Here is a 9973-nt window from a genome sequence, read left to right as displayed (position 1 = left end):
GATCCGATGCGCTAGCCCGCTGATCCGGGGCCCCAATCGCGCAATTCCCGCCGCCATGGACGCCCCCGCGCCTACCCCCGCCCCCGCCCCTCCCGCCGCCGCGGTGCCGGCCGAGGCCGCCGCGAGGGCTCCTGCCCCCGCTCCTGCGCCGCCGCAGCCTGCCGCGGCGGCCCCGCCGGCGGGGAGGCAGCTGTTCTCCGTGGAGCTCCGGCCCGGGGAGACCACCATTGTGTCGTGGAAGAAGCTTCTCAAGGATGCCGGCCCGGGAGCCGCCCCGCCGCCCTCCCTGCCCGCCGCGGCGGTGCAGCCGGTCGTTGCCCCCCTCGCGGGGCCCTCTGGTGCTGCGGTAGGTCTTCGTGCCCCCCCTTCTATGTGTTCTCCTCCTCGCTGTATGCATACACCTAACCTATGTGGTCGCCGATCAAGCCTGCGAACCGAGGGATTTCGAGTGGGATGGATGGATAAATTGGGATTTTATTAGTGCATAATATGTTGGAGACTAGCTAGATACAACTGTTAGTGCATTTGTGGGCTCATCAGTGGAGTAATGTGGTCTATGTAGAGCGAGCATAGAAGTAGTTTGCAGAAGAGACATTTAGTGCAGACAGCAAAAGTTAGGAGATGTAAAATAAAGACAAGGCATACATCAGGTGTTGTCGTGGACGGTGGAACCCTTTGCGAGGAGGTAGGATTGTGCCCGCTTAGCTTATCCTCCAGGGCATCGAAACATATACACACTTCCACCAACAGTGCAGCAAAAACCTGAAGAAGATTCAACAAAACTCTTCAGGGTAACTGATGAGGTGGCTACTGTAAAATGAAATTGCTTACTTTTGATATGCACTATACAAGACACAGGCTGATTTCTAATTAAAATTTGCTGTTGGTAGTTCACGGTATATGGAAAATGTTGATGTGTTATCTATCATCCTTGTCGTTCACATTGGCAGCTGCTGCACTTACCCGTTCTTTGGATTAATCAGCTTATCTTGTGTTTGTTTTCGCATGTGATCGATATATTAATTATTATTTTTGTTGTTGCAAACAGTTGGATTATTGTTGTATTTCATATTGAGGCTATCTCATCTTTTTTTGAGTCAGGTACATCCAACAGAAAACGACCCAAATGATCCATCACAGTCAAATCGGTTCAATGCAGTTATTGAGAAAATCGAGCGCCTTTACATGGTAAGGCACATGTTGTTATCTCAAGAGAGGAGGACATGTATTTTTTTACTTAATACACCATGTGCATAACGTCTTTGCCCCATGTCCTCGTACTGCACTTTGGCAGGGCAAACATAGTAGCGACGAAGAAGATTTGGGTGATGTGCCTGATGATGATCAGTATGACACCGAAGATTCTTTCATTGATGACGCTGAATTGGTTAGTTTTTTCATTGCTTCAGAGTACTTTCTTACCTGGATGCTAGGAATTACCTGGATGATGCTGAATTGGTTATTAAACATAAAGACTATATAGAACCTTAGGGTAAGCTCCGGCGTTGGGTTTTTACGGTTTGTTCGGTCCGGTCTCTTCGGTCTTCCAGAAATTTGGTCTTCCCAAACTGATGACCGAAATTACTTCGTCTTTTCTCTATTCGGTCTTCGGTCTATACCATCTAGAATTCGGTCCTGACCAAATAGACCGAATTTGTAAATTGATCCATCGATTAAACTCTTCAGCATACACATAGAAATAGGACAGGAGAGCGGGCGTGCTTATATTGCAAGATGGGCGGCGGATGCGGGATGCGGCGAGTAGCAGCAGATGTTGGAGGATGGGAGGTGGAGCAGCGGACATTGGAGAAGATCCGGCGACCAGGCGTGGAGGTGGAGTACCAGATGTTGGAGGACGAGAGCGGCGACCGGGGGTGGAGGTGGAGCACTGGACAGAGGTGGAAATAGGAGGACCGAGGATGGGAGGTGGCTCGGTGAGTGGCGGCGGCGCGATGCATGGGGGTCAACAATGCTGGCTAGCATCTAGGTTTGGGAGTTAGGAGAGAGGAGGAGATGAGATGGGGCCGGCCAGTCATGGACTCGAGCCAGGACGCAAGGCAAGTGGGTTACTTGGCCTCGAGGCTGTAATGAATGGGCTTGATAGGTAATGGGCTGGCGGCTGGTGTGGAGGACCTAGTAGTTCGGTCACTTCGGGTTATTCAGTTAGCACAACAACACGACCGATTCAACCGAAGCTACTTCGGTCTTCTTATTCTGACAGACCGAATTTAATTTGGTCTTTTGTTGTTCGGTATTTACGGCTTCGGCTTCGGTCTTTCGGTCTTCGGTTTTTGTGCCTGGGCTGACCTTAGGGATAAGCACTTCACCTGACCTTTTTAACCAGTATTGAGAATGATGCGTTCATTTCTATTCTTTCTTTCTTACTGCAAGAACAGTCAAATCCTAGTGTACATAGAGTACAATAGTATACTGCCAGGAAGGATTTTGCTAAAAACTTATTCAGCGGTGCATGACAATAGCTCAAAGTTTTGTTAGAATACACTGATGTCAGTTTCTGTGCGGACAAAATGATACATTACATGTTTCCTGCTCCAATGTTAGACAGCGAGTTCAATTTTATTGCTGTATGGTCAGAATTTTTGAAGATGTCGGGCTAATAGCAGCCATTGTGATTGCTTATTACTTGCATTTGTAGGACGAGTACTTTGAAGTTGACAATTTGGAAACCAAGCACACTGGATTTTTTGTGAACAAAGGGAAATTGGAACAAAGGTAATTTTTCTGATACTTATTTGATTTGCAACTATTGAGCTGCACAATTTATGGTCTTACCTGTGCTAATTCTTCATAGCTGTATCATGGTGGGTGATATAATAACTACTAAGCAACAACTCGAGCTTACTGCATACATGCTTTATACATGTGCCGTTATAGGGCATAAATAATGACATTACTTCAGCTTTGTTTTGCAGTGAGTATGGCTCAGTACAAAATGTTGTACCAGATGGCACAGTACAAAATGTTGGACCGAAGAAACGGAGAAGAAGAGACTCTTCAAATTCTTACATCGAAAATAGCAAGGAGCTTGCAACAGGCAGCATGCCTGTAAAAGCCCCTAAAAGAAATGCTCTTGAAATAGGGAAAAACATAGCAAGTAGCGACTTAAGTTCTTACAGCGAATATCACTCTGAAGGCAACAAACCGTTGACGAATAAAAGTAATTCCCCTGGAAGAATGCAGAAAGTGAATGCCAGTGACAATGCAACTGGTGCTGAGTACGCATCACTTCCGAAGATATCAAGTAAGGGTGTTTCATTACCTTCTTCAGAAATAAAGGACTTGAACAAGCATAAAACTGCAGTGCCTCAGGCTGTTGATTTTGCTCGTAAGTCTACAACTAATGCAACAAACCCTTATCCAGCATACTTGGAGAAGGATGCTGCAGTGCAACTTGATCTCCAATTGAAAAAATCCTCTAATGTAGCGAAGCCAGATTTGCCAAAGAAAATGCGCTCCAAAGAAAAATATGGTGTCAATCAGTTTCCTGGCTTGACTACAGCAGACAACGTATATTCGACACAAACAACGGTAAGAATCAGATGAACTTGTACTGTGAGTATGGTGTGATTCAGTTATCTGTATGCACTAGTTTTGTTTTATGATATTATGTGCCACCTTTTCAGCACTTGGCTGCAAACAGGCGCATAGAAGGTTCAGGTATTAAGGCCAAGGGTACCAGACTCGAGCGAGCTATTCGTGACCTTGAAAATATTGTTGGTGAATGTGCGTACCTTGTGTACAAATTCTTTATTCAATTGTATACTTTACTTTGAAGCACTTCTGGAAGTAACTTTAGTGTTTGCTACTTAATATTCCTCCTCACAGACAAACCGCATACTCTTGATGTTCCGTACATTGATCCAAATTGTCAAGGAGCGGTCAAAAGAAGACTGCCTCAAGAAATAAAACAAAAACTTGCTAAGGTCGCAAGGTTATCGGTATGTTCTGCTACACCATATTTTACGTCAGAGTTAAATGCTTCTGGTTAGTCCCTCCTGTGTTGCTACTTCGGCTTTAGATAAAATTTTGGACTTCAGGTGGGGTGTTCCCCCTTCTGCTGTGAGTTTGAAAAAAAACTCACAGCTGACACTGTTCCTAACCTGCATAGAACATTGGTTAGACTTTAGTACTATCTTATTGATGTTTAAATTACTTTTTGAAAAATTATGTGACCTTGTCTTGGTTCTGGAGTACAAAACAACTGCTGAACCCAGTAACCCATCAAGGCATACATAGTGGTTTTCTTGTTCTGCTAAAACTATAGTTTTCTTCTCTTATATCTGTGCTGCTAGATTTCATAAAATCAGTAGCCTATATTTACTACAGCGATAAAGTGAGGTACCTCAGCCACAACACCACCTATGGCGAGTGCTGAGGTGACACTGTACACACATAAAGAATGTAGCAAAAGCAGTGCTGCCATGCATTGACATCAACTATATATAGAAAGATGACAGTACACAATGCATCATGAAGCATCAAACTTGAGATTCACGCATGTAACAGTAATTTGGCAAGAGCATTCAGCTTCAGCCACGAACCATCAAGCAAGAGATTCACGCATGTAATAGTAATCTGGCAAGAAATACACACCACTCAGCCAGGTCGATGAGAGGGAGGAGGGAGAGTGAAGCTAACCTGCTGCAATGGCCGGCTAACAAATTTGGAAGAGGGAGGGCTTGAGGTGGAGGGTGGCCTGACGGTAGTCACAGCTGTCGCTGCCACCAGATCCAGAACGGATGGGAACAGGGATGGTGGCGGCAGGCTGGGATGCCTTGAGAGAGTTGCAAGCACCGACACAAAACAGATGCGGAGGAGGATTCCTCATGTTCAGAACCTCTGTCTTCAATGACTATATCTGTAGTTATCCGAAATGCAAACTGTAATCTGTAACGTAGTTCCTTGGCAGTTTTGACATAAAATCTGCAGTTTTGAGTTTACTCTTTGAGATTAGAGAGATGTAGGCATATACACCTTAAATTCCTGTGCTGCTGCTTTTCGTCGTGTGAATGTAGAAGCTTGGAAAGTACAGCCTGTGCTTGTTTTTGTGTGTTTCAGTAAAAGCACTCGGTTATAGTGGCAGTTTTAACTTACTGTGCAGCTCACAACAGTGAATTCTTGATAAATGCAGGCAAATCAGGGTAAAATCTCAGAAGATGAATTGATCAATCGCCTCATGGGCATAGTGGGGCACCTTGTGCAGCGTAGGACACTGAAGGTGAGTAGAGGCAGTGATTAAAGTATGTGCATTGTTGTATTGATTTTGCGAATTTTTTATTCTTTTAGTATGTGTTCAAGCATGGCATCATGATCCTTTTTAGGTGGTTGCTTTTGTGAGTTTCAGATTCCAAAAAAATGTTAATTTTGTAATATTCCTGCACTGTCCACCGCCTTGATCTTGAATCTGGAGGAATTTAGAGGAATTTGTGATGAGTAGGTCTTCTATTTGTTATAGTTATAGTTCACTTGCAGCTTTGAATGAGTTCTAGCACGATTACTATTAGGAGAAAGCCATTTTTAAGTTCCAGTTTTGTATTCACCTACTGTTAGGGTCTTAGGTACTTGTGGATGAATTTAATAACATTTTGGATGGCTATTGGCATGCTGATATATTTTTATAAGAACACATTTTTTTTGGCGTCGTTATGTGATTATGCATTTTCATATGATAGTTTACATTTTTCAATTCAAGTCATGTGGATGAACTAAGCAGCAAGTCAAGCTTACTGGATTTGATCTTTTGATTTGTACAATAATCATGCTACTGACAATAGACTAAAATTTGCTTTCATGTAACTGAACAAGCAGACTCCATGATAAAGGAACTATATTTTTGTCCACATGTCTTCTTTTGGTTGGCTAGGAAACAGTGGAGAGACTGCATTATATAAATATAAATTGTGCTTAGTGAAGATAGTTTATTTAAGGAAGGATGCGCAAGAGAGCAAATCTAATTAATCGTCTCTAGTAGCCAGATAAATACTTATGGTTCCCTTTCCCTCAATGCACTATGGGTGTGAGTTCCTTGCTTCGAGATTCTTTATCATTCAACTTTACTTGCAACCTGACCTTCCCTTCTCACTGCTTCTAATATCTTGCATATCATGAGTAGTAAAATTCAGTGTATCCAGGATCTCTTGGTTATTTAACGAGTTCTAATAAAGGACTAAAAAAATGAAATGAGAAATATGCTTGTAGATTGAACATCCAAGTTGGTTGATGCGAGGAATTGCAGTCCTCATTGACCACCTGGACCTTTGAGTGCAACATACTTCACCGAACTCTCATCTTGGGAAGTTGTCATGCAGAAAAGATAGGGGGCTCTAATAATAGATCATGATCACAGACTCAGAGTGCCCCAGCTAGTTTTTTCAGCCAGCACCTTGTGTTTGGATTTTGGAAAGAGACCGCCTTTCCAAGATTGCCCTACCAAATATTTGGCTAGCCAAAATTTTGGTCAGGCTTTTGCTAGCCCGGGTTTGCCCAGCATTGGCATGAAAAACGAACTAGAGTGGGGAAAGAGGCATTGGCATGCCAAAACATTGGTAACCATCCAAACAAACACCAAAAGTTTGGTGACCATCAAAAAATTGGTAGGGTGAGCTTTGGCCCATGCAAACAGGTGCAAAACTACCTACTGATGGTGCAAACAAGAATTGGTCTTCCACTTCTTCAATTTCTGCACCTCTCATTGCTAAAGAGAGAACAAGCAACATAGACAGCAGAAAATAGAGACGGTATAACAATATTGACCATGCATGTCACGGTATAACAATATTCCGAGTCTTGAGCATCTGACTGTGTTATTGCTTCATTTTTTCAGTTATGGCCTTTATATTGCTTGCATCATGTCTTGCATTGCTTTGAATTGTACTCCCTCCGTCCGAAAAAGCTTGTCCCAAGCTTGTCTCTCGAATGGATGTATCTAGCACTAACTTGATGCTAGATACATCCATTTGAGGGACAAGCTTTTTGGACGGAGGGAGTATATTGTACCGTAGTTTCACTAATTGTTGGTATCTTCAGAGAAACATGAAAGAAATGGTCGAATCGGGTATGTGCGCTAAGCAAGAGAAGGCTGACAAGTTCCAGCAAGTGAAAACTGAGATCTATGAAATGGTCAAAGCACGTCTAGACACCAAGCCCAAGGTAAGACTGCAATGCTGAGTAGGATGTGCAGGATTCACTTCATTTGGGTTCTTGCATTTTATTTTAGCTTTTGATTTCCTCAATGCATCAGAAGTTTAATTTAGAAAATTTTGCCTCCATTTGCTTTTAGGTTACTGAACAAAGGGATGATTCAGCACATGATTTTCAAGGGGGTGTCAGTATTGATGATAAAACAGCCTTAAAAGGCAAATTTGTTCTGGATGCTCCACTGGAGGACAGGATCTGTGATCTATATGATCTTTATGTTGAGGTATAGACATGCAGATGTATCTCCTTCAATGATAGTATTTCAAAGCTAGTGGCCAGTTTTCTCTCTACAGAAATGCTGGAAGCTTCGGGAGGGATACTTTTCTGTTTAGTTTTAGGTTTTATCTATTGTACATGTCTGTATTTTGTGAAGAGATAAAATCTTTGCCCACCCTGTCAGGAGCTTAGTACAGTTATTTCGAAATAAGAGTGGCCTCGAAAGGCTCCTTGCCTTTTAGCCTTATTTAGTTTGATCTATGCGTATTTAGTATCACTTCAAAGCCTTGAGTTCCATATAACTTATGATTATGCTTAATTATTGAAAATCGCATGCTTTTCAGGGTATGGATGAAGACAAGGGCCCTCAGAGTCGTAAGTTATATGTAGAGGTATGGCCTGCCAATTTACATGTTTCTTTTTCTGTTCCTCCTTTCTGTTTTGCAGCTATTTTGGATTCTAACTTTGAAGTAGTCTAATAGCGATCCCTTTTTTAGGAACATCTGTCGAAAGAACCTACTCCCTCCGGTCGGAAATAAGTGTCGTGGTTTTAGTTCAAATTTGAACTAAAACCACGACACTTATTTCCTATCGGAGTACTATACTGTAATATGCAAACATGTTTTCGACGGAGTAATGGTCCTTAAAAGACTTCTTTTTCAGTTCTGGCATGGTACTTACAATCACACAGAAAGATCTTGGCGGTGAACTTAAATGTGGTTCCTTAGTAATACACCCTTTTGGTTATCATAATCCGATTGACTACGATGGTGTCTCTAAGCTAACCAATATATGCCTTTTGGCTTGCTCCATTATTTTGCATGTAGTCGAGATTTTTTTTAGCGAGGTAATCCAAAGTCAAACAAATGCCTCTGTGTACCAGCTAAAGATTAGTGTGACTCTAAGCTAGCCAATACATAATGCCTTTCGGCTCACTACGTTATTTTGTATGTAGTCGAGGAAACTTCTAGCAAGGTAATCCAAAGTCAAAGAAATGCCTTTGTGCACGAGCTAAAGATTATCGTGAGATACTCTGTTAATTGTGTTTCATGGATCATGAATTTTGCACCAATTTAGTTATTTCATAAGCTTCTGAGTAACATATTAGTTTGAGATACACCAGCTCATGTGCTTTTATACTAGTTCACGACGTGCTCGCATTATCTTTCTGCACCAGCTTGCTGACTTGTGGCCACAAGGTTACATGGATAAAGTTGAAATTCGAAATGCCATTTCAAGATCGAAGGAGCGAAGAAATTTATTGTACCGGCAGCGCAAGGTGAATGTCTTTTGAGCTTAACATGCCTAGTTAAAAATCTCCTTGGAAAAAAAAGCAAGTACACAACTCTGTGGCATCCATTTCTGCATACCCTGCCCAATATGAAACGTATGCACAATACCTGGTTGGAACAAAATGTCACTCAGTGACTAACTGGATGTTGCATGTTAAATAAAAATCAGGTTCGCAACGAGGAGAGAATGAAGAGGAGAAGGATAGCTGCTGCCGCCAAGTCACGAGATGGCAACCCAATGGTGGCTCAGTATGCTACAGCACAGCAAGTTATGCAACCGCCCGTGAAAGACGCTAGTCCATCGATGACAAGCACACACACCTTGTATCCTGTTGTTAACTATGGACATAGCCAGGTCTGCAGAAACGCTGACAGAGTTGGTGAAGTGACCGTGGGTGCAGCATCTGACGGCAACCGTAGTTCTTCCACGGACATCAAGAGGAGGAAACTAGGGTCTGACGCCGCCGTGGATCTGCAACTGCAAGCTAACCCACTGAAGGTTCCCCCGCGGTATGTCAGCGAGAAGCAGAAGCCTGCGAAGCGTGTGGATGATGCAAAGGTCGGCAGTAGCAGTAGCCTTCCTCAGACGGTGCTTGCCGTTGCAGGCTATGACCCCCAGCGGCCCGGCTACAGCTAACAAAATCATTTTGGTGGTGCTCCATTGGGGAACAGAAGAATAAATCATGGCCAAAGGTTGGCTTGTAACAAAGATAGGTAGGTAGATGTTCGATGTGCTCGCTGCCAATTGACTTCTGAGCAAATTATGATTGAACTCTTAGCGCGTCATCTTGACTGAGAAGGGTATTTTCTGGCCCATTTGTAGTTTGGAAAGATGAATAATTTACATGGTTTAGTCTGTTTCGTTTGTCATTGTTTCCCCTCGTTGTAATCATTCTGTTGTCGGTTCTCGCTTACCAACATCTGCATCTGAGCTCCATTTTGAGTGCCGGAAATTATCATATGAGCCTGTTTATCAGAAATCCATGTCTTACGATTTGGAAAATATTATGAAAAACATACAGGTCGTAGATAGATACTTGTCCACGATGAGTTTGGTAGTGAAAGTAAGTCATTTTTTGCCGCTTACAGATCACGGTAGTTACTAATGTTGGCGAACAAAAATTTCTACATGTATTGTTGTGTTTTGATAATAATATATAATGAGTAGATTCTTTTTTTGAGAATCGATAATAATGAGGTTTTTAGCAAAGATAGCTAGGCTTTTATTCATTGTCGAGAATGTTTAC

The 9973-nt window shown here is 42.6% G+C and overlaps 1 protein-coding gene across 4 annotated transcripts; it reads left to right on the top strand.

Moving 5' to 3' along the window:
* Positions 1-40: 40 nt before the first annotated feature.
* On the top strand, positions 41-9640 carry LOC119280129 (ubinuclein-1-like). 4 transcript variants are annotated; one of them, XM_037561109.1, is made up of 14 exons: positions 41-346; positions 1102-1188; positions 1295-1387; positions 2657-2733; positions 2934-3262; positions 3446-3549; positions 3645-3744; positions 3847-3959; positions 5153-5239; positions 7048-7170; positions 7301-7441; positions 7779-7826; positions 8612-8713; positions 8896-9640. In XM_037561109.1, exons 1-14 carry the CDS (start codon positions 56-58, stop codon positions 9361-9363), a joined length of 2163 nt encoding a protein of 720 aa, XP_037417006.1. In that variant the 5' UTR covers positions 41-55; the 3' UTR covers positions 9364-9640. The 4 variants fall into 4 exon arrangements, with proteins under 4 accessions (XP_037417006.1, XP_037417002.1, XP_037416997.1 ...); XM_037561105.1 differs by having other exon boundaries at positions 3383-3549; XM_037561100.1 differs by having other exon boundaries at positions 2934-3346.
* Positions 9641-9973: the final 333 nt, after the last annotated feature.

This window comes from Triticum dicoccoides, chromosome 1A (assembly GCF_002162155.2).
Source record: "Triticum dicoccoides isolate Atlit2015 ecotype Zavitan chromosome 1A, WEW_v2.0, whole genome shotgun sequence".
Classification (NCBI taxonomy): Eukaryota; Viridiplantae; Streptophyta; class Magnoliopsida; order Poales; family Poaceae; genus Triticum; species Triticum dicoccoides.
The sequence above is the reverse complement of the archived record's forward strand: the minus strand, read 5'-3'. Positions and strand labels throughout refer to the sequence as shown.

What these genes read in the sequence shown, in the direction of transcription:
- LOC119280129 (XM_037561096.1), top strand. Translation starts at nt 56, where the DNA reads ATGGACGCCCCCGCGCCTACCCCCGCCCCCGCCCCTCCCGCCGCCGCG. An exon ending in TCATTGATGACGCTGAATTG is followed by an intron (nt 1,388 to 2,656) that starts GTTAGTTTTTTC and finishes TTGCATTTGTAG; the next exon opens with GACGAGTACTTTGAAGTTGA. An exon ending in GTCGTAAGTTATATGTAGAG is followed by an intron (nt 7,827 to 8,611) that starts GTATGGCCTGCC and finishes TTTCTGCACCAG; the next exon opens with CTTGCTGACTTGTGGCCACA.